The 27845-nt window shown below is 48.3% G+C and overlaps 1 protein-coding gene across 12 annotated transcripts in view; it reads right to left on the bottom strand.

The window, feature by feature from the left end:
* Nucleotides 1–27845, bottom strand: part of IL4R (interleukin 4 receptor) — a 51285-nt gene that overhangs the window by 10816 nt on the left and 12624 nt on the right. For 3 of the 12 annotated variants that reach the window (XM_055365561.2, XM_055365559.2, XM_055365563.2), the window contains exons 2-6: nt 13716–13803; nt 11732–11891; nt 8950–9101; nt 7333–7484; nt 1261–1417 (exon numbers count right to left, since the gene is read on the bottom strand). In XM_055365561.2, the coding sequence (XP_055221536.1) occupies nt 1261–1417; nt 7333–7484; nt 8950–9101; nt 11732–11891; nt 13716–13785 (691 nt within the window). In that variant the 5' untranslated portion in view covers nt 13786–13803. Of the gene's footprint in view, nt 1–1260; nt 1418–7332; nt 7485–8949; nt 9102–11731; nt 11892–13715; nt 13804–14999; nt 15099–19579; nt 19682–20538; nt 21907–27845 lie in introns of those variants that run through there. The other 9 variants (XM_019012018.4, XM_031002787.3, XM_063700069.1 and 6 more) reach the window with 7 other exon arrangements.

Raw genomic sequence — 27845 nt, 5'->3', positions numbered from 1 at the left:
ATGGTGGGGCCCTAGAGCAGGGATTCTTCACTTGGGGTTGATGGACCAACATGGCTGCAGGTAGAATTCAGGGGTCTGAGAACTTGGATGGGAAAGAAATTACATCTTTACTTTCCCTAACCTCTCACACCTAGCATCTCCTTCCATTAAGAATGGAGGAAGGGGCCAGGAACACTGGCTCCCACTTGTAATCCCAGCACTTTGGGAAGCCAAGATGGGAAGATCACTGGAGCCCAGGAGGTCAAAAGCAGCCTGGGCAACATAGTGATACCCTGTCTCTATTTATTTTAAAATTTTAAAAATAAAATAAAATACAATTTTAAGAATGGAGGGAAGAGACCCCAGTAATGACAGCATCAGTGATCCTGTCCCCAGCAAAACAAAACTCACAGCTATTCTCATATCACATCACAATTTCAGTATCATAAAGTATTATTTATGCTTATCTACTTTGAAATTACAGTATCTATGCAAGCTACCCCTAGAACTTATTATTTATAGATCTTAATAAAGAAGCACATATACCTCTAGATTAAAAATGTGTTTAAATGTTTTATAACTGCATTTCAATACAATTAGTTTCCTCTGTAGTTCTATTTATTTTATTTTATTTCATTGTATTTATTTATTTTTAGAGATGGGCTCTTGCTCTGTCACCCAGGTGGGAGTAAAGTGGTACGATCACGGCTCACTAAAGCCTCAAACTCCTGGGCTCAAGTGATCCTCCCACCTCAGCCTTCCCAGTACCTGGGACTACAGGTGCATGCCACCATGCCTGGCTAATTTTTGTACAGATGGGGGTTTCACTATATTGCCCAGGCTGGGATTTTATGTATTTAAAAATATTCTGAAATGAGGTCCATAGGCTTCACCAGGCTGCCAAAGGAAACCAGGACACAAAAATAGTTAAGAATCTTTGTCCTGGAGAATGATGGCACCACAAGATGGAAAGAACCTCACTCCCCAGATTTCTACAGGGAGGGAAACCACCTACAAACCAGCAACATTCACGTTAGCTTGTTACGTGAGCAAGAAATATATTCCTATAGTGTTAAGCCATGGAAATTGTGGGCTTGTTTGTTACTGCAGCCTAGCCTGCCTACCTGGCAGATACACCATGGCAGGTGTATCTAATGGCAGGATTGCCATTAGAGGCATCCTATGATATAAAAACCCAGAGACTCAGCCAGGGGAAGTGTCTGGCCACAGGGGAAGAATGGAGAGTGGAGATTACCATTGCTTAGGCCTCTTGATACTCACAGTTGTGCCACTTGGTGCTGGGGCTCCACTCACTCCAGGTGGTGTTATAGCACTGAGCCCAGGCCCTCACCCGTGCCCTGTAGGAAATCCCAGACTTCAGGGTGCTGGCTGCGATGCGGAGGGAGGGTTCTAGGTAGGTCACGTTATAGATTCTGAACTGGTAGAGAAAAGGGAGATGTTAGGGCACCAGCCGGGGGCGAGGGGCACCAGTGCCCACCCTGGTTGCTGTCGTTAGCTGACCCCACCATGTTTAAGAGCCACCAGCCTGGGTATTTGGTTGTTCGTCCTGTTCAGGCCATTGCTTGCCACCTCTGTAACTGTGACCAGGCTAGAGCAACACGGGTCAGGCTCCTCGACTAATTAGCTGTATGTTACTTAGGCGAGTTGTTTAACCTTTCTGAGTCTTCGTGAGATAATTGAATCTCATCTGTAAAACAAGGGTAAGAGTCCCTACTACCACTTCCTGGCTGTGTGACCTTAAGTAAGTGACATAACCTCTCTGGACCTCAATGTCCTCATCTGCAAAATGAAGATAATAAAAGTGCCTATCTCCCTTCCCGCAGGGTTGTGGTGATAAGGAAATGGGTTAATATACATAAGTATTTCAAATAGGGTTTGGTATACAAAAAGCACTGGGTGATCTTTCTAAAGGACTGGCAGGGTCGAGGCATCTCTCTCTGTCCTTCATGGGCTTCCTAGTGTCTCCATGGTCAAGTCCAAACTCACTGGCCTAGAATCCAGTGCTCTGCCCAACCTAGCCTCTACTGAGAAGTGACTTCCAAGATCTACTGTTAAGTAAACAAGGGAAGATGCAGATGTGTTATGTGTTCTCTGCTTCTTTTTATGTTTTTTGTTTGTTTGTTTGTTTGTTTTTTAAAGAGAGATGGGGCTGGGCATGGTGGCTCACGCCTGTAATCCCAGCACTTTGGGAGGCCGAAGTGGGTGGATCACTTGAGGTGAGGAGTTCAAGACCAGCCTGGCCAACATGGTGAAACCCTGTCTCTACTAAAAATACAAAAATTAGCTGGGTGTGGTGGCGGGCACCTGTAATCCCAGCTACTCAGGAGGCTGAGGCAGAAGAATCATTTGAACCTGGGAGGCAGAGATTGCGGTAAGCCGAGATCATGCCACTGCACTCCAGCCTGGGCGACAGAGTGAGACTTTGTCTCGAAAAAAAAAAGAAAGAGAGAGAGAGATGGCACAGTGATCACTGCAGACAAACCTAAGATGGCCCCAATGATCCCCACTTTGAATCACATCTTTGTGTCATCTGGTCTTCTCGAGTGTGGGCAGGACCTGCTACTTGTTTCTAACCCACAGAATATGGTAAAGGTGATGGGATATATAGAGGATTTCATGGATGTGATTATATTACAGAAGACTGTAATATCCTACTTGCTAGGCAAGTCTCTCTGCCTTGATGGCTTTGCAAAGGGCACATGGGAAGGAATTCAGGGTTAACTACAACCAACAGCCAGCACGAAACTGAGGCTCTCAGTTCAACAGCCTGCCAGGGACTGAATGTCACCAGTATTGTATGAGCTTAGAAGTGACCCTTCCCCAGTTGAGCCTCAGATGAAACTGCAGCCCCATCCCACACCTTGATTATAGCCTCACGAGACTCTAAAGCAGAGAACCTGGCTAAGCTATGTCCAGACTCCCAACCACAGAAACTGTGAGATAATAGATGGGTGTTGTTTAAAGCTGTGAAGCTGGTAGTACCATTATTATGCAGCAATAGAAAACTAAGACAGCGATGACTGAACACACACATTTGCTTGTATAGACATAAGCTCTCTCTAAAGGATGCACATGCCCTCTGCCTGCCCTAACCTTGCCTCCCTTTCCCTTCTGGCAAGAGACAGACAGCAGTGGTCAGTCTCTGGGAAGAAAAACAGGAGGCTGGAGTCGGGAGAGAAACATGTTTCCATTCTAAGTCCTTTTGTACCATTTGTATTTTTATTTTGTGTAACTATTACTTTTACCCTCCAAAAAAGCTTTAAAAAGTGATACATGAACGCTATATTCATGACTGACCCTGATGGCAAGTGAGCAACCTGAGTTCTCATCCTGTCACCCCTCTCCCTGCGAGATCCAGGGCTATGCACCTCCCTCTCCTCTTCCTCAGCCCCCGGCAGTTTCTTCCTGGTTACTGGCAGCTCCATTTCTGCTTGTGGTTGGAAGCACATTTGGGGAAACCTGGTGCAAAGTGAGCCAAGGGGAGGTTTTTTCACAAGAAAGAAGCAAAGTTCCAAAAGATTGCTGGAGCAACTACAGAGAGTTCAGAGATTTTCCTATTACAGAGGGAGCTGAGGGTGGGGTGTGAGTTGTGGGGAGATTGGGGAAGGGAGAGAAAATTCTCACTCCCTTTTGTCTTTCTTTCTAAACATGAGCAAACAAGAAGCAACAGCTAGATGTAAGTTACCAAAGAAATCTTACACCCTGGAAGGGAGCTGGGAACTGGGAAATGTTTTACTAAGAAACAAAAGAGAAATCTGAGCTTCCAAAGAACTACTTGCGGTTTGTCTGTTTTTAAACAAGAAGGACAGGTGTTTGGGAGACCATCTCTGAGAGAAATGTCCATGGGAGGAAAAAGAGCACAGGCTTGGGAGTTCAAATACTGGGTGCAAATCTCAGATCTGGGCTGGATGCGGTGGCTCAAGCCTGTAATCCCAGCACCTTGGGAGGCTGAGCCAGGGGGATCACTTGAAGCCAGGAGATCCAGACCAGCCCGGACAACATGGCGAGACACTGTCGCTACTAAAAATACAAAAAATTAGCCTGGCGGTGGCCTGTGCCTGTAGTCCCAGCTACCTGGGAGGCAGAGGTGGGAGAATCACCTGAGCCCAGGAAGTCAAGGATGCAGTGAGCCATGATCACGCCCCTGCATTCCAGCCTGGGTGATAGAGTGAGACTCTGTCTCAACAACAACAACAACAACAAAAACTCAGCCCTGCCATTTCCAGCTGTGTGACCCTGAGCAATGTGCCTGGCACATAGTAGGCATATAAAATACGGAAACCATTATGAGGCAGGCATTCAGGGCTCTAACTAAACTTTTGGCTTTGTTTGGTGCTTTTTTGCTACACATATTCCCACATCCCCCAACCCCATAATCCTCAAACATTCCATGAATTTTCACACCCATAAACCTTTTATCATGCAGTTCCCTCTGCCTGGTCTACCGTTCCCTTCTTTCCCCATCTAGAAAACTCCTATGCATCCTTCAATGCCCAAGCCAAAACTCCCCCTCCACTATGGAACCTTGCCTAGAAATTATCTATGGGAATGAATGAGTAGCTCTAGCCCCAAAATTCTATAGTAAGTTCCTAATGTTTCTTTCTAGAATTTATCCCACTCAATATGAGCCACAGCTGGTGTCTGCAGTGCTGTGGCAGATGCAGGTGGACACCCGCCCAGCTTTTATGCCATCGGGTTTAGGTGCCCACTGCTTAGGACAGAACTCCACTGTCTGCAACTCCAGGGCCAACCCTCATTGGTCTAAGCCAATTGTGCCAATCCCATTGCCTGGCCTATCATTCATCAGAGGGGAGCATGTGGCCAAGCTCTGGCCAATCACTAAATTCTTTATGTTCAGCTCTGTTCTTGGGAAGGGAGAGATGGGGTATCTCAGTTGCCACTGTTCCACCCACAAGAGAAGCTGGACTTCATTCTTCTGCCTCAGACCTGGTATCTGGAGGCCTGTGGCATCCCTGAGCACCAACATACCCCTAAGCCATAGCCCAGGCATGCTGACCAATCCAATCCCATGACTGGCATCTGGTGCCAGGTCTTAAACCTGGCTGGCATTTTAGCCAGCACAGTCCTGCTTCCTCTTCCCCAGTTTCCCCTGGGGAAGCCACTCCTGCCTTATTTTCAGTTCATCTGGTTTGGATGGAGCTGAGCCCACCTGCAGCCCTAGAGGCAGGTATGTGACTCCTCCCTGGACAAGCAGGGCCCTCCACCAGCACCCTCTCTCCACCCACAGCCAGTGATTGGTTCAGAGGCTGGCACAGGATCGAAGCCAGGCCACTGAGCAGCAGCCTTAGGACTCTTATTAGAACTGTCAAGAAAAAAAACCCTTTTCCCACTGTGGCTTTGGGATGTAGGCCTGGAGCAACTAGTAGGCATATCTGCCACTACATGAGGGAAGAGCCTGCCTAAAAACGAAGCCAGTACAGAATAAAGCAGGGCGCAGAGCTGGACAGGTTCCTAGAAGCTGGATCCAGCCATGCCTGAAGGCAGATCTAGAAATATGAAAATATTAAATAACGTATCTTTGGACTCTGAAGGTGGTACCTTTCTCTCTTCCCTCCAGCCCATCCTTGGGATTCTCTGTAGGTCTTGCACAGGCCTGGGGCATGAGAAGGAGATTTATTGACCAAACAAAACTTGCCCCATTCTCTAGCATCTGTGCACTCCTTCCCCCCATGCCCCCCACTTTCTGAGCCTCTGCTGTGTGAGCCAACTACCCCATTCCTGCTCTTTCCCCATACCTGGCCCAGTGCCAAAGGGGAAACCAGACCTGAGAGATATAAATCGACACCCCTGGCTTGGCCAGATTGAGAGGAAGCAGCGACAGACACCAGCATGGGAGCTTAAGGTGGCGGGTGCCTGCTCCGAGAGCCAATCAGGCCCAGCCTGGGCCCCTGGGATGCACAGAGCCAGCCCTCACAAACCTCAAGGAACAAATGACAGACCAGTGTGTGGGACAGCGGGCAGATGGGGATCTCTGTGGCCTGGGGCACTCAAGAGAAAGGGTACATGGCTTTTAAGACACATGTGGGCCAAACAGGGGAGCTCATCTGTATCACACACCTTGTACTGTCATAGCCCTGTGGGCGGGTGCTCTTGTCACTCCTGTGTTACAGATGAGGAAACTGAGGCACAAAGAGGTTATGGGATATGCCCAACATCACAGAGCTGGCGAGTGGCAGAGCAGGCATTGGAATGCAGCCCTGTGGGACCCCAGGTCCCATATGTCCAGAGATTGTCCCTCCAATGGGAATGTGAGGAAAGTGGATTCAGGGTGGGGAAACATGGGTGGCAGGAAATGACCTCCCCGCACACCAGCAGAAAAATAGGGGGACTCAGCCACCCACTGTGGATGGCCCCTGCCATTATTGACATGATAGTTTCCTGTAAATCCTCTCGCCCTTTTTAAAGATGTCAATACATGTACTTAAGAAGGAACTCCACTGGCCAGGTGCGGTGGCTCACACCTGTAATCCCAGCACTTTAGGAGGCCGAGGCAAGTGGATCATCTGAGGTCAGGAGTTTGAGACCAGCCTGGCCAACGCAGTGAAACCCCATCTCTACTAAATATACAAAAATTAGCTGGGCACGGTGGCAGGTGCCTGTAGTCCCAGCTGCTCAGGAGGCTGAGGCAGGAGAATCGCTAGAACCCAGGAGGCGGAGGTTACAGTGAGCCAAGATCACGCCACTGCGTTCCACCCTGGGTGACAGAGTGAGACTCTGTCTCAAAACAAACAACAACAAAAACTCCACCAACACTACTGTGAAGGGAATGTCAGGACCAGCTTCCATGGGGAACAACCAACAAACTGATCTTGTTTTCTTGGGAAAGTCTAAGCCTGGGGTGTGGCCTCTGCTCTCTTCATTAAGAGGAATTAGTAAACGAGTCAGCTCTACGGGGACTTCCTCCTTAACCGGTTGGCCTCAAAAGGGAACTGACATGGGTCACTGTCTCTTGAGTCAGTATTATTCTCTTCAATAATAGGGTTATTCAAGTGAGCTGTCGATGTGCCACCTACGATCGCTTGCGTCCCCCAAACTGGGAAACACAGACATGGCCCACAGCCCTATCTTTACAGAGGAGGAGCGGCGTGCAGAGATAACTCCCCTTCTCTGATGTGAGGGGTGGGGGGCCAGGAAGCAAAGGGACTTGCCTAAGGCAGAGCCAGGTGAGAAGCCAGGTCTCTAGCTCCTGGGATTTGCTATCCAGCCCCAGGGCTTGCCTCCCAGGCTCCTGGCTCCAGGGACTGGGCCTCTGCTGATCACCCACCCTGTTCCCCAGAGGTCACAGAAAAACGTCAAAGCATGCCCACTCACATCTGCCGGGTCGTTTTCACTCCAAATGTTGACTGCATAGGTGAGATGATTATACAGGTAATTGTCAGGGGGATACGGGTTGCTCCAGGTCAGTAGCAGAGTGTCGGAGACATTGGTGTGAACTGTCAGGTTTCCTGGGGCCCTGGGTTTCACTGCGGGAGAAGCGGCCTCTATGTGAGGATCTATGCAGTGACTCCCCCATCACCCAGCCCAGCCCCGGCCTACAGACCACAGCCACCACCCAGATTTTTGGTCGACAAAACCTCCGTAGCATACTTCTGGAGCACCACACAGATTCAGAGCCATAGCAAAGAAGATTATAATAACGATAATGTTGCTAAAATTCTACATAGAACTTTAGTGTTTATTAATTACCCTTTTTTTCTTCTTTTTTGAGACAGGGTCCCACTCTGTTGCCCAGGCTGGAGTGCAGTGGCACAATCACAGCTCACTGCAGCCTCAATAACCCAGGGCTCAAGTGATCTGCCTGCGTTGGGCTCCGAAAGTGCTGGGATTCCAGGCATGAGCCACCGCGCCTGGTCTTTACTAACCACCTTTCTACAGTGAAGGCAAAGTGTATGAGCCAAGGTAACCCAAACTTCAGCCTTTTTAAAAATTTTTTTATTTTTATTTATTTTTATTTTTTATTTTATTTTATATATATTTTTTGAGACGTAATCTCGCTGTCGCCCAGGCTGGAGTGCAGTAGCATGATCTAAGCTCACTGCAACCTCCTTCTCCTGGGTTCAAGCCATTCTCCTACCTCAGCCTCCCAAGTAGCTGGGATTACAGGCGCCTGCCACCATGCCAGACTAATTTTTTGTATTTTTAGCAGAGACGGGGTTTTAACATGTTGTCCAGGCTGGTCTCGAACTCCTGACCTCAGGTGATCTGCCGGGCTCGGCCTCCCAAAGTGCTGGGATTATAGGCATGAACCACCACACCCGGCCTCAAACTTCAGCTTTTACAGCTGCATCCTTCACACCTTTGGCCACATCTCTGTACTTTATGATGATTTACTGAGTATTTTTCTTTATTTTGATTCATCTGTTTTAAAACTTGGTCTCCTTGAAGCAACCATATCCACGAGACCTCAGGTTTATATCCCTGTGATGCATGTTATATCATGCACCACTGACATACAACGCATGTTTTAAACTCCTGTTACCACACCCCAGCAAGCTCAAGGGGGATTCCTGCAGGGACTCCGGGTACCAGAAGAAGGTCAGCCTTCCACGGTCAAGACCATCCAAAGCCGCAGCAGCTGACCGGTGGACACAGAATGGAAGGACTGTTCCCAGTTCAGTTTTCAATCAGCAGCAGGCATGCCTTCCAGCAAGCACACCTCATCTCAATACACCTTCCTGGGCACTTAAGTTCAGGGGTGGAAACAGCTGGGCTGAAGGGGGCTTGGTGGTCTACTGCGCCCAGCTCCGTTTCAAAGGTGGGAGGGCTGAGGCCCAGGCAGGGGCAGGAATCCCATCAGATTTGGGAAAATACAGGCGGCTCCCTCCTGCTGTTGCTGTGACCCCACCTCCTCCCCTGCCCACCCCACCCTCAGCCCAGGCAGCTGTGGGAACACACCCAGCCACCCCTGCCGCACTCCGCCCTGCTCACCATGCTCGCTGGGCTTGAAGGAGCCCTTCCACAGCAGCTGCTGCCCAGCCCACAGGTCCAGTGTATAGTTGTCCGCACTGACCACGTCATCCATGAGCAGGTGGCACACACACCCCGCGCCTCCGTTGTTCTCGGGGACACACGTGTGGGCTCTGCAGACACAGGGGCTGGGTTAGGCTGGTCACCTGTAGGCTGGCTGGGCCCCACAGCTGTGTCCGGGACATGCCTCCAGGAACCGCATCAGACTCTTCCAGCTTCCCGATCACAGATGTGAGGACAGATCTGGGGGCTTGGGAGCGGCCAGGGTGTGCTGGGGAAGCCGACTAGGGTTGCCTTTCTTGCTGGCCACAGCCTCTTACCACATGCACCAAGGATGCTCCTCACACCTGCCTAGCTGCCGGCCCTGGTCCTGGGACTTAGCTTGTCCCTGAAAGCCCATGAAAGGGAAGAACCGGTGGCACTAATTAATTTAGAACAACATAAGCTCTGCATCGCACAGTTTGGCCATCGTAGGATAATTCCAATGTTCCACCTTAACAGCCAACCCACATCTCATGGGCTAGGCCAGGGGTCTGCAAACTTTTTCTGTAACAGGCCAGATAGTTAATATTTTGGACTTCAAAGGCCACACAATTTCCTTTTTTTTTTTTTTGGTTATTTGTATAAATTTAGGGGGTACAAGTTTTTTGTTTTTTGTTTTTGTTTTTTTTCCTGAGACAAAGTCTCACTGTCACCCAGGCTAGAGCACAGTGATGTGATCTCGGCTCACTGCAACCTCCACCTCCTGGGCTCAAGCAATTCTCCTGCCTCAGCCTCCCTAGTAGCTGGGATTACAGGTGTGCGCCACTACACCCAGTTAATTGTTGTATTTTTAGTAGAGATGGAGCTTCACCATGTTGGCCAGGCTGGTCTCGAACTCCTGACCTCAAGTGATCTGCCCACCTCGGCCTCCCAAAGTGCTGGGATTACAGCCGCGAGCCACCACAGTGCCCGGCCTTACAAGTGCAATTTTGATGGCAAGCCCCAGATCTGTTCTCACTGGATATGCTGCATAGTGGTGAAGTCTGGGGTTCTGGTGGGTCCGTCACCCAAATGGTGTACACTATGCCCATTAAGTAACTTCTCTTCCCTCACCCCTCTCCCACCCTCCCAAGTCTTCAATGTCTGTTATTCCATGGTACATGGAATAATGCCCTTGTGTACACATTATTTAACTCTTACTTATAAGTGAAAACATGCAGTATTTGACTTTCCATTTCTGAATTATTTCAATTAAGATAAAGGAGGAGGCCGGGCTCAGTGGCTCATGCCTGTAATCCCAGCACTTTGGGAGGCTGAGGCGGGTGGATCACCTGAGTTCAGGAGTTCGAGACCAGCTTGGCCAACATGGTGAAAACAGGTCTCTACTAAAAATACAAAAAATTAGCCGGGTGTGGTGGCAGGCACCGGTAATCCCAACTACTCCGGAGGCTGAGACAGGAGAATCGCTTGAACCCGGGAGGCAGAGGTTGCAGTGAGCCGAGATTGTGCCACTGCACTCCAGCCTGGGCAACAAGAGCGAAACTCTGTCTCAAAGAAAAAACAACAACAACAACAACAACAAAAAAAAACTAAAGGAGGGCCATGCAGTTTCTGTTACAACTACTCAATTCTGCTGATGTAGCACAAAAGCAGCCAGTGTGTTTCAATAAAACTTTATTTACAAAAACAAGCAGTGGGCCGGATTTGGCTCACAGGCCATAGTTTGCCAATCCCTGGACTAAGCCAATGGAAACAAAGCACAGCCCATCGACCTTAGAATAATCATGGAATACCACATTTACTGGTGAACCCTGCATGCTGGTGTGCCGTATATCCCCAGTCTGCCCCGTAACTGTGTGTCTTGTGTACGTGATTATGTCCTGGGCACCAGTGTAACGAAGCATCCTGTGCACCATGGAGTAGCCCAGGGAACCACCTGACTCCTATGCCATGTGTCCTGGTCCATCCACCATCACAGAGAACTCCACCCTCAACACCGTACTCCTCAATCAAGGGTCTAGTCCAGTGGTTCTCAAAGTGTGGTCTGGGCCCACCAGGTAAAACTCTTTTCATCATAATACAGGGACGTTATCTGCCTTTTCACTCTCTCTCATTGGCGTACAGTGGAATTTTCTAGAGGCTACATGACCTGTGATCATGTAATTGATCTGACGATTTGTTGAATGCAGGCTTGCATGTTGTTGGGACTTAAGATTTCTCCATTTTGGGCCAGATACAGTGGCTCACGCTTGTAATCCCAGCACTTTGGGAGGCTGAGGCAGGAGGATCACTGGAGCCCAGGAGTTTGAGAGCAGCCTGGGCAACACAGTGAGACCTCCATTTCAGTAAGGAAAAAAATTTAAAATTGTTTTAATTTTTTAAAAATTACAACATTTCTTCATTGCAAGTTCTAATTAGGTAAACATAGAATGATGTGTTACCTACACCAAAGCCCTTTGGGTCCTCACTCATTTTTAAGTGTGAAAAAGGGTCCGAAGACCAAAAAGTGTGAGAACTGCTGGGCTAGTCCAGTATTCCAGCCGTATCCATGTGCCACGTGGACCAACACTCCCACCATGCGCTCCACTGTATCTTACATAACATGTCCCCGGAGATGGGACCTCCCCTCTAACACCATATAAACAGCAGCAAACCATACTCAGCATCCTGCGCTCCAGCGCACCACCTGGACCCAGCTCACTCTTGGGGCAAACCCTTTGGGCACAACCTCCCCAAACCTCCAGCTCCAGCACAGGCTTACTCGGAGAGCAGAAAAACCAGCTGGTACAACAGGCGGAGCTCGGTGCTGCAATTGGTGGGACCATTCATCTTCCACTCGCAAGTAGAGATGCTCATGTAGTCGGAGACGCAGGTGGGCTCCTGCAGGACCTTCATGTTCCCTGGGGAGACACAGGAGCAGCCTGAGCGGCCAGGAACGAAATGCGTGAGGGGGACTTGCACCCAAACAGGACCAAGGGGAACAGCACAAAAGCACAGTGCAGGCAAAGTTGAGGGCCAGCGCCCACAGAGCTGGGGCCAGGACCACGGCTGCTGGAGCTTCCCAGCTAGTGTCGGAATGACCGTGGAAGCTGAAGAAATACCCGTGGGTGCGGGGGCCATTAGACAAGAATGAACAAAGTGCACCTTTATCTTACACAAACTTGACAACTTGTTCTTGGCCAAATTAAAGGGAAAATATGTAGCAGTTTAAGGAGTGCCATTCCATCACACCAAGCCTCTGCCCTCGAGCTAGGGGAAGTGCCACTTCCCCATTTGCCCACTATCTGCGCCCCTCTTTGTCTCCACCCCTTTCTGCCCTCTCTGTGCTCAGGAGGCTGATACCACAGTCTTCATCACCGGGTGCCCTTGGCCTTTGGTTTCCGGTTGGGTTTGGCCAATGGGAGAGAGGAGATGGATGGGCTGGAGGAGACATCGGGGTCCTTCTCCTTTCAGCACCCTCCTAGCTTGTCAGTGGCCATGGCAGGACTGGAATTGGCAGGATGTACACTGAGTTTGCTAAATCACCTGAGCATGAGACCACTCAGGCGCCTCCATGCTCCCATGCTCAGTGCCACGCCCATCTCAGCTGACAACAACTTGCATAAGGGCTTACCATGTTAAGGAGCTGTCTTAGATAACAAATAAATATTCCAAGCTTATCTCATGTCCAAAACTAACTCCTGATTCCTGCCCCTCCCCAAAGTACCTTCTCTTCTGGCATCCTTCTGCATTTCAGAAATGACAACCGCGTCCTTCCCAGTAGTTTAGGTCAGAAATCTTGGAGTCATCCTGGCCACTTCTCTTTCTCTCTCTTTCACCTCAATTCCAATCTGTCCTCAAATCTACCTCCCAGAGGGATCCGGAGCCTCTCATCTCCACTCCAGACCTCCCTCCAGACTTCCTGGCTTCCACCCTCGTCCTTTCTCCACACGGCATCCTGAAGGGTCCTTTGGAACACAATGGATGATATGGTTCCTCTGCTCAAACATTGCAAGGTCTTTTTTGATTCAGCCACTCTGTCACTTTGCTGACCTTCACTGCTCCCTCCTGCTGCTCACTCTCCTCCACCACATTCCCTCCTGTGCTCAACCCTCCCGCCAGGCTCAGTGCAGGGCCTCTCTGCCAAGAATGAGCCTTCCCCAGACATCTGCACGGTTCCCGCTTCCTCCAAGTCAGCTCAATGAGGCCTTCCCTGACTTCCCTACTTTCAACTGCAATCTCCCCCACTCCACCCAGCTTCCCCAACCCCCTCTTATGCTGTTCTGTATTCTTTCCCCATCACCTTCTCTTTTTTTTTCAGACAGGGTCTCACTTTCTCACGCAGGCTGGAGTGGAGTGGCGCGATCACAGTTCACTGCAGCCTTGACCTCCTGAGTTCAAGGGATCCTCCCACCTCGGCCTCCTGAGTAGCTGGGGCTACAGGCGTGCACCGCCACACCTGGCTAATATTTTATTATTTGTAGAGACAAGGTCTCCCCATATTGCCCAAGCTGACCTCGAACTCCTGGGCTCAAGCGATCCTCCCGCCTTGGCCTCCTGAAGTGCTGGGATTACAGGTGTGAGCCACTGCACCCGGCTCCCATCACTTTCTAACAATCTTTAGAATTTACTGATAATCAGGGCCACTTGTCATTGGCTGTCCCCTCCCACTGCAGTGTAATCTCCATAAGGCCAGGTGACATACTGCAGGACCCTGGCACGCCATTAATAGCCAACAAATGAATGATTGAGAAGTGGTGACTTACCAGAGCTTGCCACCTGCAGCAGGACCAGGCAGCTCACAGGGAACAGGAGCCCAGAGCAAAGCCACCCCATTGGGAGATGCCAAGGCACCTGCAGAGAGAGAGGAAGCAGGTTAGTGCTGACCTGTGCTTCCAGCAGAGCTCATCTTATTCAATATGCAACCCTCCCCTGCCCTGGCCATTTATTTGTTTGTTTGCTTGTTTGTTTGCTTGTTTGTTTGTTTTTCCGACACAGAGTCTCGCTCTGTCTCCAAGGCTGGAGTGCAGTGGTGCAATCTCACTCAGCTCACTGCAACCTCCACCTCCCGGGTTCAAGCGATTCTCCTGCCTCAGCCTCCCGAGTAGCTGGGATTACAGGTGCCTACCACCACACCTGGCTAATTTTTGTATTTTTAGTAGAGACGGGGTTTCACCATGTTGGCCAGGCTGGTCTTGAACTCCCGACCTCATGATCTGCCCCTCTGGTCTTCTCGAAGTGCTGGGATTACAGGCCTGAGCCACTGCGCCCAGCCATGCCCTGGCCATTTGTGTCTCTGCCGACAACAGGTCCTCCACGTTCACAGAGCTCTCTCTATAATCATGAAACAACACCCAGACCCACAAAGTCCAGAGGGTGAGCCACACAACAACTGTCCCGGGAGATGCTTCTGGATGTGGCCTTCCTTGGACAACCCTCTACACATGTTTCTCTGATTATTTCCTGAGGTTTAAATACCTGCTCTGTCACTGACTAGATGTGAACCTTGAGCAAGCTGTGCTTCCGTGCCTCAGTTTACTTATCTATAAAGTGGGACTAAGAAGAGCCCCATCTGATTGAGGTGTTGTGGGGATTAAATGAGCTAACACAGACAGAGCCCTCCAACAGTGACCGGAACACTTTAAAGTCTCAAGTAACGTTACAAGTCAGCTTAGTCCATACAGGCTGCTATAACAAAAATACCTTAGAGCAGATAATTTACAAAGAACAGAAACGTATTGCTCTATTGGGTGCAATGGTGTGCATCTCTAGTCCCAGCTACTCAGGAAGGTGGGGTGGATCACTTGGAGTCCAGGGGTTTGAGACCAGCCTAGGGAACACAGTGAGACCTCATGGTGAATTTTTGAAAAATTGTTTTAAATTTTATTATTCAGGCCAGACACAGTAGCTCACACCTGTATTTCCAGCACTTTGGGGGGCCAAGGTGGATGGATCACCTGAGGTCAGGAGTTCGAGATCAGCCTGGCCAACATGGAGAAACCCCATCTCTACTAAAAATACAAAAACTAGCCGAGTGTGGTGGCGGGCACCTGTAATTCCAGCTACTCTGGAGGCTGAGGCAGGAGAATCGCTTGAACTGGGGTAGGCAGAGGTTGCAGTGAGTCGAGATCACGTCATTGTACTCCAGCCTGGGCGACAAGAGCAAGACTCCATCTCAAAATAAATAAATAATAAATAAATAAATTTTCTAATGCATAGTTCTGGAGACTGGGAAGTCCAAGATCATGACACTAGGAGATCCAGATTTGGTGAGAGCCCATTCCTCACAGACGATGCCATGCTGCTGTGTCTTCATATGACAGAAGGGGCAAACACACTTCCTTCAGCCCTTTCATAAGGGCACTAACCCCATTCATGACCAACCGCAGAGCCCTCATGACTTAATCACTTCTCCAAAGGCCCCATCTCTTAATATGACTACAATGGGATGAAGTTTCAATGTATGAATTTGGGGGAACACATTCAGCCCATAGCACCAGCTATTATCATTAAGAAAAAATGTTCAGAAGGCAGGTGTGGTGGCTCACACCTGTAATCCCAGCACTTTGGGAGGCTAAGGAGGGAGGATGGCTTGAGCCCAGGAGTTCAAGACCAGCCTGGGCAACAGAGTGAGACCTCATCTCTACAAAAATTAAACAAAATTAGCCAGGCACGGTGGTGCATGCCTGTAATCCTAGCTACTTGGGAGGTTGAGGTGGGAAGATCGTTTGAGCCTGGGATGTCAAGGCTGCAGTAAGCCAAGACCGCACCACTGCACTCCAGCAAGACCCTGTCATAAAAAAAAAAAAAAAGAAAAGAAAAGAAAACAGAAAGTTTGGGAGGCTGAGGTGGGCGGATCACGAGGTCAGGAGTTTGAGACCAGCCTGGCCAACACAGTGAAACCCTGTCTCTACTAAAAATACAAAAATTAGCCAAGTGTGGTGGCGCACACCTGTAGTTCCAGCTACACGGGAGGCTGAGGTGGGAGAATTGCTTGAACCCAGGAGGCGGAGGTTGCAGCGAGCCGAGACCATGCCATTGCACTCCAGCCTGGGTGACAGAGTGAGACTCTGTCTCAAAAAAAAAAAAAAAAAAGGAAAAGAAAAAAATGCTAAGAAGCAGAATCTCACAGAGTCAAGTGTGTACTTTCCCCCAGCACTCCTGGTACATAATGTCAAATACCCTCCAAAAAGTGTGTACTGGGGCCGGGTGTGGTGGCTCACATCTGTAATCCCAGCACTTTAGGAGTTCACAACCAGCCTGGCCAACATGGTGAAACCCGTCTCTACCAAAAATACAAAAAAAAATTAGCCGGGCGGTAGTGGCGCGTGCCTGTAGTCCCAGCTACTCAGGAGGCTGAGGCAGGAAAATCGCTTGAGCCTAGGAGGCGGAGGTTGTGGTGAGCCGAGATGGCACCACTGCACTCTAGGCTGGGCGACACAGTGAGACCCTGTTGCAAAAAGAGAAAAAAAAAAGAAAAAGAAAAAAAGAAAACAGCACGCACTGGGTTATATTCCCTGCAACATTTCAAGTGCCCATCCTTCACTTCCCGCTTGGGTCTCTCTCCTGGGATCTTATTCAAAAAAGCAGCTCCCAGGCTTTGTTCTGCTAGTGAGTAGTTCTTTGCCATTAACAGCATTTCTCTTTTGGTGCTCTGGCTGTGTTTCTGTGGCACAGGAATGGTTCCAAGGCTAACCTCACAGGCTTGCAGCAAACAGGAACGGAGGTGTTGCCTCTGAAGCACTGTGTGCAGTGTCTGGGGCATCATAAGAACTTAAGGCCACCTCAGGAGCTCTAGGCCCCTGCTGGACGCTCTCCAAGTGACTTGGGCACACTTGAAGGCCCTCCCCAGCAGGGGTCCACCTCCCTCTCCACCTGGGCCCAGCACCCATGCATCCTATGCCTGCCACCTGCACTTCTTTTTTTGTTTTTTAACATTTTATTTCATTTCATTTCATTTTATTTTTTTGAGACACAGTTTCACTCTTGTTGCCCAGGCTGGAGTGCAATGGCGCGATCTCGGCTCACTGCAACCTCCGCCTCCCGGGTTCAAGCGATTCTCCTGCCTCAGCCTCCTGAGTAGCTGGGATTACAGGCATGGGCCACACACCCAACTAATTTCGTATTTTTAGTAGAGACAGGGTTTCTCCATGCTGGTCAGGCTGGTCTTGAACTCCCGACCCCAGGTGATCCGCCTGCCTTGGCCTCCCAAAGTGCTGGGATTACAGGCGTGAGCCACTGCGCCCGGCTGCCACCTGCACTTCTTAAACACACCAAACTCAGTCCCACCTCCATGCCTTTTCTCTCTCTGTCCCCTCCACCTGGAGGGACCTTCCCTTCCTCCCTTTCCTTTTTTTTTTTTTTTTTTTTTGAGACAAAGAGTTTACTCTGTTACCCAAGTTAGAGTGTAGTGGCACAACCTCGACTCCCTGCAACCTCCACCTCCCGGGCTCAAGCAATCTTCCCACCTCAGCCTCCTGAGTAGCTGGGACCACAGATGTGCACCATGAGGCCTGGCTAAGTGTTTGTATTTTTGATAGAGACGGGGTCTCATTGTGTTGCCCAGGCTGGTCTCGAACTCCTGAGTTCAAGCGATCTGCCCACCTTGGTCTCCCAAAGTGCTGGGATTACAGGCGTGAGCCACTGTACCCGGCCCTTCCTCCCTTACGCGTGCTTTTCCTCTCTTCCCCTAATTTATGATGGTGCAAAATCAATGGGTGTTCAGTAGAAGCAGTACTTGGAGCACCCATACGACCATTCTGTTTTTCACTCTCAGTATTCCATAAACTACAAGAGCTATTCAACACTTTATAACAAAACAGGCTTTGTGTTAGATGACTTTGCCCAACTGTAGGTTAATGCAAGTGTTCCAAGCTAGGTTAAGCTATAACGTTCAGTAGGTTAGGAGTATGAAGTACATTTCTGACTTAATAATATTTTCAACTTATGATGAGTTTATGGGGACAAAACCCCATCATTAAGAAACATCTGTGTATGAGACACATAAACACACTCACATATCTCCATAATGAATAAATTACCCCAATACCTCAGTGTGCATGTCAGAAAAACAAGGACATTCTCTGCATAACCACAATACAACCATCGAAATCAGGAAATTAACAGTGATGCATCACCACTGTCTCATCCACGGCCCCTATTTATGTTTTGCTAATTGCCTCAATAATGCCCTTTATACGTCCAGGATGCAATCCAAGATCATTCATCACATTTGATTATCATGCCTTCCTAGTGACCAGGTCTTGGCTTCTAAATACTATTCTGTACTGAAAGGAACCAGAGCGCCTTAGAGAAATAGCTGATTCCAGGAGAAGGAAAAGTACCAGATAGGCTTGGAATTCTTGTGCCAGACAATAAGGAAGTACTCAGCAGCTAGCCTGACCTGGATAAAATGGGCACATTTTGAGCATCAAAATGAATATTATGGTATCCACTTGTAACCCTTGGAGTTAAAGTCCAGGAGTCTGTATTGACATAGATCAATAAATGGAGGAGGCCGGGTGCAGTGGTGTGTGCCTGTAATCCCAACTTCTTGGGAGGCTGAGGCAGGAGGATGGCTTGAGCCTGGGAGTTGGAGGCTGCAGTGAGCTATCATCGCACCACCGCACTCCAGCCTGGGCAACAGAGTCAGACTTCATCTCTAATAAATAAATAAACAGGGAAGAAGGGAAAGCTCTATTTTACTATGACAGCCTCAAAGTAACTCCCTGCAAAACTTGTATTGTATATTAACTAATGAGTGAAAATACATATCAATGAACGTTACAATACAGAAACCTGGCAGACACCACCTTCACCAAGTGATCTAAACTCACCAACAAGAATGGGACAAATCCCCAACATCACCTCCCTGAAACAATTCCTGAGAAGAGCACAGCATGTCTTTTCCTGGGTTCCTGCCAAGGATGCATACATCATTTGGAAACGTCAGACAAATGTACACCAAGGGCCAGTCTATATACAAGAACTGGCCGCTGCTCCTCACAAAGTGCCGGGGGTGCAAAGGACAAGCCAGCGTGGGACATCTGTCCCTTTTTAAATTGTCTGTCATCCTGACAGCCAGGGTCTGTCCCATTCACTGCCGAGTCCCCAGTATCTACAACGGCGCCTGGCACATAGGACGTGTTCAGTAACTGTTTGTTGATTAAATTCATTTTGGGCATGATGTGGGGCCCCTAACTGGCTCAGCATGAGGCTGCAAAGCTCTCTCTAGGGGAAGGCTCTGTATCGGCTCTAAGGTTGAACTCGTCTTCCTTGCTGAGAGTTACAAAAGTAAAGTCTCAAGTAAAGGAGGGGTGGGAATGGGGTGGTGGGTTCCTGACACTGATTTCCTTGGCAAGTCCTAGTAACTTTTACTCTCACAACTACACAGATGCCCACAGTATCCTGTGGCAGAGATGGCAAAGGTGTCACTTTAGCCTCAATTATGAATAAAGAGAAACAGAGAGGCCAAGACGCCTGTCCAAAGTCACACAGCAGAAGACTTTCATGGTAAAGTCCTCCAGGGAAACAGGGGAGTCAACAACCCTGTCAAGATTCACTAAAACATCCCAGCATGGCGTCAGGATTGATATCCTTAATCTGTTGTGGCAGGCACGCCCAGACTTACGCATGCCCACGTGCACACACACGTGCCGCAGCTAGCTTCTCAGGGATGCGTGGGTGCTACATTTCAGGAGAGATCACAGATGCAGTAGGAGAAGAGGCTTCCCTGAACATCAGAGGCAAAAAGAACAAAGATGCAGGTGAGTAAAAGAATTAAAAAGATAAGTGCCAGGTTATCGCGTTCAAGTACACGGCAAGAGGAGATGATTTCAAGTTCCCATTCTAAATCAAGAGACTCCTGGCTGGGTGCAGTGGCTCACGCCTGTAATCCCAGCACTTCGGGAGGCCGAGGCAGGCAGATCATGAGGTCAGGAGATCGAGACCATCCTGGCTAACAAGGTGAAACCCAGTCTCTACTAAAAATACAAAAAAATTAGCTGGGCGTGGTGGCAGGTGCCTGTAGTCCCAGCTACTCAGGAGGCTGAGGCAGGAGAATGGCTTGAACCCGGGAGGCGGAGCTTGCAGTGAGCCGAGATTGAGCCACTGCACTCCAGCCCGGGTGACAGAGCAAGACTGTCTCAGAAAAAAAAAGGAGAGATTCCTGAAGTGGTGAAGTTGGAAGGGGTCTCAGCGGTCACCTGCCAAGCTCAACTGCCAACCTGGACAAGGATGTCCCGCGAACACCCCACCTCTGACATGCTGCTAGGCAGTTTCAGCCCATATACCACCACAGATGGAGCAATCACTCTCAGGCCTCAGTTAAGCAGAGCCATTGGAAACAGCCTCCTTATGTTGAGTCAAGGCTTTGTGTGAACAAAATCCCTGCTTGCCCAGCACTTACCTTGTACTTGACACTTTGCTAGATGCTTTAGAAGTATTACCTCACCGAATCCACACAAGAATCCTGAAAGGTGGGCTGTTATCCCAACTGTCTAGCTAAGGAAACTGAGGCCAGAGAGGCCAAATAACCCATCCACCAGGTCCCACAGCTGGTAAAAGGTCAGAGCTAGAATCAGAACCCACGTTTGTTTGCTTCCGAGCCCACCGTGGATTCCAGTATACCAGTTCCTTCAATCTCATCTCCTAAAACTGCAGGCTGAACCCAATAAGATGAAATAAAATGAGCCGGGCAGAGTTGGCCATCCTGCTTGTCAATTTCAAACAACAGTTCCGCAAGTGTAGGAAAAGAAAATCTGACTGAGCAGCAGAAAAGTCCTGAGGATTTTATCATCTGCAAAATCTCCAAAACCCAATGGTGAAGCAGCAACTTAAAAAAAAAAAAAAAAAAAAGAGTCACCTGAGGTCATATTAACAGAGGTATCCATTTATAGAATGTTACATATCGCAACAGCAGAATATACATTCTCCTCAGGTTCACGTGGAATAATCACCAAGACAGACCACATTCTGGGACATAAAACAACTTTAAGAGATTTAAAACATTAGAAATCATACAAAATATGCTCTTAGGCCACAATGGATTCAAATTAGAAGTCACTAGCAGGAAGAAAGCCAGAAAATTTCCAAGTATTTGGAGATTTAAAAACACACTTCCGAATAACATATGGATCAAAGAAGAAATCACAAGAGAAATTAAAAATATTTTTAACGAAATAAAAATGAAAATATAGCCTATCAAAATCTGTGAGATGTAGCAAAAGCAATGCTTAGAGGGAAATTTATATTATTGAATGTATATCTTAGAAAGAAAGTTCTAAAATCAATAATCTGTTTCCATCTAGAGTACTAGAAACAGAAAAGCAATATATGTCTAAAACAAGCAGAAGAAAAAAATACAAAATTGGAGCATACATCAATGAAATTAAAAATAGAAAATTAATCGAGGAAAATCAATGAAATCAAAAATTGGTTCTTTGAAAAGATCAATGAAATTGATAAATCTCTACCTAGGCGAATCAAAAAAATGAGAGAGAAGGCACTAATTAATAATAATGTGATATGGCCTGGCTCTGTGTCCCCACCCAAATCTCATCTTGAATTGTAATATGAATTGTAATCCCCACGTGTTGGGGGAAGGACCTCATGGGAGGTGATTAGATTATGGGAGCAGTTCCCCCATGCTGTCTTCGTGACAGTGAGTGAGTTCTCATGAGATCTGATGGTTTTATAAAAGGCTTCCCCCCCCTTTTCTTGGCATGTCTCCTTCCTGACGTCATGGGAAAAAGGATGTCTTTGTTTCCCTTTCCGCCATGATAATATGTTTCCTGAAGCCTCCCCAGCCCTGCAGAACTGTGAGTCAAACCTCTTTCCTTTATAAATTACCCAGTCTTGGGCATGTCCTTAGAGCAGCATGAGAACAAACTAATACTATTGTAAATTAAATAAAAGTTATTAGAGGTGGCACATGCCTGTAGCCCCAGCTACTGGGAAGGCTGAGGCAGGAGGATCACTTGAGCCCAGGAGGTTAAGGCTGCAGTGGGCTGTGTTCATGCCACTGAACTCCAGCCTGGGCAACAGAGGAAGATCCTGTCTCAAAAAATAAAAAATAAAATTTTTTAATTAAAAAAAAGTGGCACTATATAATGATTCAGGAGTTAATTCTCCAAGAAGATGTAAATAACAATCCTTAATATGTATGCAACTAACAACAAAGGGTCAAAATATGTAAGGCAAAAACTGAGAGCAGCAAGGAGAAATAGAGAAATCTGTGTGATTATTCCAATAATAGTATTATTACTATTACTTCAACTCTTTTGGTAATCGACAGATCCAGCAGGCAGAAATCAGTAAGGACACAGTTGAATTGAACAGTGCTGTCAATCAACTGGATCTAAGTGCAGTGTGCAACCACAACTTGGCATCCCTTTGGAAGGAATACTGCTGTCATGTATGACAACAACCAACACAGAGAGGGCCTGATAATCCCAGGAGGCCTAGAAAGTCTTTACCTAGAAAGCTCTGCCCTCCTATACTGGGCAGCCTCACCATTCACTTAAACACACAGAGTTTACCACATGCCAAGTTTTCTTTTACACCTTTTACATATACGAATGCATTTAATAATCTATGAAATAGGTAATATTATTTTCTCCATTTTTCAGATGAGGAAACCAAGGCACAGAAAGGCTGAGTGATTTGTCTGAGGTTGCACAGCTGTGACAGTCATGGGTCTTAAATCCAGCACTCAAGCTCCAAAGCTTTGGTTCTTAACTACTATCTGTCTAGAAGTCAGAGTCCCTAGTGTTTTGGGGGTCAATGACCTATCTGAGCATCTAATGTAAACCCCAAACCCTGTTTCTGGCAATGTGCATACACTTAATTCTGCATTCCATTTTAGGGGTTCACAGAATCCCTGAAGCCCAAGTGAGGACCTCAGGTCAAAGGCCTGTCCTCTAAGCAGTGGGCAGCTTTTGAGGGTCTTTGAGCAGGTGAGTGGCAAATTTTTGAGAAGTCTGGGGGGATGTGGGCAGTTAGCAGTTGCTGCAGATGAGGCTCACCCTGCCTCTTCTCCACATCACAGCCAGAGCCATTTTAAAATCAGAAATGAGGCCAGGGCCAGCTCACACATCCAATGCCCCCTGGCTCCTAAAGGGCTTCTTCACAGGGGCCACAGATCCCCAAGGGGTTCACAGCCCATTAGAGAAGCATCTCTGACTTAGAATAAAATCCAAGCCCAAGAGTGAAAAAAGCCAGTTCCCAGAGTACACACCCCGTGACTCCATTTATGTAACATACTTGAAATCACATAACCATGGAAATGGAAAACACATTAGTGGTTGCCAGGGGCTGAGGGGGTGGGTCAGGAAGGGAGTTGGATGTGGCTATAAAAGGAAAATTTGAGCCATCCTTGTGATGATAGAACTGTGCTGGATCCTGGCTGCATACACAAACCTATGCCGTGATAAAATTGCATAGCACTAAACCACACATGGGTACGCAAACACAAAAATGAGTACAAGTAAATCGGGAAATCCCAATAAGGTCAGTAGATTATATCAGTGTCAATATCCCAGCTGTGATACTGTATTACAGATTTCTACAATCTTGCCCTTGGGGGGAACAGCATAGAAGCAGGGGTCCCTCTGTGATTTCTTTTTCTTTTTCTTTTCTTTTTTTTTCTGAGATGGAGTCTCACTCTGTTGCCCAGGCTGGAGTGCAGTGGCGTGATCTCGGCTCACTGCAACCTCCATCTCCTAGGCTCAAGTGATTCTCCTGCCTCAGCCTCCCCAGTAGCTGGGACTACAGGCAAGCCACCATGCTCAGCTAATTTTTGTATTTTTAGTAGAGATGGGGTTTCATCATACTGGCCAGGCTGGTCTCGAACTCCTGATCTCAAGTGATCTGCCCGACTCAGCCTCCCAAAGTGCTGGGATTATAGGCATGAGCCACCACGCCCGGCTTCTCTATGATTTCTTCCAACTGTGTGTAAATCTTTAATTATCTGAAAATAAAAAGTTTAATTTAAGAAAATGAAGAAAAGAGCCAAGTCCCCTGACGATCTAGCTTCTGCTTACCCGTCTAACATTCCCCTCCTATCCCCTCTCCCTCTTCTGCAATCCTCCATTGGCCTCAGCCCTGGGATACACTCCCAGCTCTCCCTTCTCCAAGCATTTGCACCAGAAACACTTCAGAAGCCTTCTCTGACCCCCCTCAACTAATGCGGGCCCTCCCTGTGACTTCTTATCACAGCACCCTGTTTATGTGTGTCACTATCTCTAATCAGATTAGTGAGGTTACATGGGTGAATGTTTATTTCAAGATGCACATAGCAAAGATAGCTTTGACTGCAAAAATGTTTTCAACTTCCCTAGATTTTTTTTTTTTTTTGAGATGGAGTTTTGCTCTGTTCCCCAGGCTGGAGAGCAGTGGCGTGATGTCGGCTCACTGCAACCTCCACCTCCCGGGTTCAAGCGATTCTTGTGCCTCAGCCTCTCGAGTAGCTGGAATTACAGGTGTGTGCCACCACACCCAGCTAATTTTTTGTGTTTTTAGTAGAGACGGGGTTTCCCCACGTTGGCCGGGCTGGTCTTAAACTCCTGACCTCAAGTGATCCACCCGCCTTGGCCTCCCAAAGTGCTGGGATTACAGGCATGAGCCACTGTGTCTGGCCTAGATTAAAATATGCCATAAGAAAAAGACAGAACTCAAGTGTGTTAGTCCCTTTTTGCATTGCTATAAAGAAATATCTGAGACTGAGTAATTTACAAAGAAAAGAGGTTTAATTGGCTTATGGCTCTGCAGGCTGTACAGGAAGCATAGCACCCGTATCTACTTGGCTTCTGGGGAGGCCTCAGGGAGCTTTTATTCACGGGGAAGGCAAGAGGGGAGCAGGCGTACATGGTGACAGCCAGGGCGAGAGAGAGGAGGGAGGTGCCGCACACTTCTAAACAACCAGATCTTGTGAGAACTCACTCACTATGGCAAGGACAGAACCAAACCATGAGGGACCCGTCCCCATGACCCAACATCTCCCACCAGGACCCACCTCCAACACTGGGGATCACATTTCAACAAGAGATTTAGAGAGGATGACATCCCAACTATATCAGCAAGCAAAAGACTAGAAAAAGGTAGCAATCTACATTATGAACGGTTAATGGCCTTAATATATAAAGAGTTCTTACAAATCAATAAGACAAACATCCCTTTAAGAAAAATAGGCAAAGAACATAAATGGTTCACAAAAGACATATTCCTCCATCAGATGTGAAATAGCCACTCTCAATATACTGCTAGTTTTTCAAGTTGGGAGTATAATAGGTAACCTCAAATTTAAATTATGTATTTGTCTATAAATGCATTGTTTGCCTCCCTCTGTGAGACCACAAGCCCCATGAGGGCAGAGCTTTATGTCTGCTGTGCTCACTGCTTTATCCCCAGTGCCTAAAACAGTGCCTGACACAGGCATAGCATGTGTACAATAAACATATATTAAATGAATGAATGGTTAAAAGTCAGCAATAATAGGCTGGGCACAGTGGCTCACGCCTGTAATCCCAGAACTTTGGGAGGCCGAGGCAGGTGGATCACCTGAGGTCAGGAGTTCACCAACATGGTGAAACCCCATCTCTACAAAAATACAAAAATTAGCCGGGCATGATGGTGGGTGCCTGTATTCCCAGCTACTCGGGAGGCTGAGAGGCTGAGGCAGGAGAATTGCTTGAACCCAAGAGGCAGAGGCTGCAATGAGTTGAGATCACACCATTGCACTCCAGCCTGGGCAATAGAGCAAAGTTCTGTCTCAAAAAAAAAAAAAAAAAATTCAGCAATAATAAATTCAACAATCTTTTTTTTTTTTTTTTTTTGAGATGGAGCCTAGCTCTGTCACCAGTCTGGAGTGCAGTGGCACGATATCAGCTCACTGCAACCTCCGCCTGGGTTCAAGTGATTCTCCTGCCTCAGCCTCCTGAGTAGCTGGGACTACAGGAGCATGCCATCATGCCTGGCTAATTTTTGTATTTTTCGTAGAAACGGGATTTCACCATGTTGGCCAGGATGGTCTCGATCTCTTGACCTCCTGATCCGCCTGCCTCAGCCTCCCATAGTGCTGGGATTACAGGCATGAGCTACCGTACCTGGCCTCAATAATCATTTTTAAACATGAACCAGGTCCCAAGCTTTTGTCCATAGTTAACTGTATATGCAGTACTTATTTTGTGCCTGGCCCTGTTCTAAGTACTTACAATATATTAATCAATTTGGTTCTCCCAACGACCCTATGAGGTAGGTGCCATTAACATTCCCATTTTACAGATGAGAAGACTGAGGCACAAAAAGGCTAGAGCACTTGCTGGTGGTCACAGAGCCATAACCTAGGCATTGTCACTCCAAAACCCATGTGTTTAAGGACTGTGGTTGCTGACCCTTGAAATGCAGTCCCCAAAACCCTGGAACTTTGTCCGGGGAGCCCCACTGGCCTGAGACCCATTGGCCTGAGACCCAGAGACAGCAAGTGACAAGGCCAAGGTCACAGAGTTAGGAAGCAGCAAAGTCAGTGAAGGCCGCAGCCAGGAAGTGAGCAGAAGCATAGGCCTGGGAAAACACGCCCACCACCAGGAGAACACACTTGACTCACTTTTTTAAAAAACTCGGGGGAGATTAAGTGATTAAGCCTTGAAATGTCAGAAGCCAGCAGCAGCCTGGAAGCGACCCAGCAGGACTCTTCCCGAACCCACAGCGGGTGGCAGGGGGGCGGGGGACGGAGGAGTAGGGGTGCACAGGGGGCGGTACAGGCCTTCTGCTCTTCTTCCCTCTGGGCAGGAAATCTGGCTTGGAGGAGGGGCTGGTTCTGCAGACAGGATGCAAGCACCTCTGTGACAGGCGGCATGTGGAGAGGAATCCAGGGACAGCAGGGGCCTCGGGTGGGGGCTGGGGGCTTTGGAGCCGCTGACCCCTGAAACTCCAGGATAGAAACTGGCCTGAGACCTCAGCTCCTGTGGCGTAATCAGTTAGTCATGCTACTTATGAGAAACCAGCCCAGAGCTTCCTCTGGCTTCTGGGACAGCTGGGCTGGGCTGGCAGGAAGCTAGGCATGCACTTCTTCCTGGGACAGCAACCTACCTAGAACTGGGGTTTCCAGAACCGGCAGCCACGTCGGTGGCCCCACTGGGATAGTAAGGCAGGCCAGGCCAGGGCCCCAGAATGGCCCGGGCTCTGCCTGGTTGGCTCCGTCCCCAGCCCAGCCAGTGGGAGGGAGGGGAGGCAACAGACTGGCTCTGCAGCCACCAGGAACACAAATCAGCCCCCTCCACCAACAGCACCCACCAGCCTCCCTGTGGGCCTGCTGTGGCTCACCCATCCTCACCCACTTGCTCAAGTACCTCACTTATTCTCCTTCTCTTTTTTGTTTTAGAGACAGGGTCTCATTCTGTGGCTAGAATGCAGTCGCACCATCATGGCTCAGTGCAGCCTTGAACTCCTGGGCTCAAGTGATCCTCCTGCCTTAGCCTCCCAAGTAGCTGTGACTACAGGCACACACCACCATGCTCGAATAATTTTTAAATTTTTGTAGAGATGGGATCTCTCTCTCTCTGTGGCCCAGGTTGGAGTGCTATGGCACAATCATAGCTCACTGCAACCTCAAACTCCTGGCCTCAAGCAAACCTCCTGCCTCGGCCTTCCAACATGCTACAGGTATGAGCTGCCGTGTCCAGCCATCTCCTCATTTATTCTTGCTGTGGGTGTTTTCCAAGTACTGCCTATGTGCTGGCTATTACAGATGCAAACAGGCCATTCATTCATTCATTCCTTTCTTCTTTTAACAAATATGTGAGCAAGGAAGAAGTTACCGGAGCATTTTGAGCAAAGAAGTGACATGATGAGACTTTAAAAAAGACCTCTCTTGCTTGGGTGGTGGGGGCACGGGTAGA

The sequence above is a fragment of the Gorilla gorilla genome, chromosome 18 (assembly GCF_029281585.2).
Source record: "Gorilla gorilla gorilla isolate KB3781 chromosome 18, NHGRI_mGorGor1-v2.1_pri, whole genome shotgun sequence".
In the NCBI taxonomy this organism is placed as follows: Eukaryota; Metazoa; Chordata; class Mammalia; order Primates; family Hominidae; genus Gorilla; species Gorilla gorilla.
Note: the sequence above shows the minus strand (reverse complement) of the source record. Positions and strands in the feature narration are given on the sequence as shown.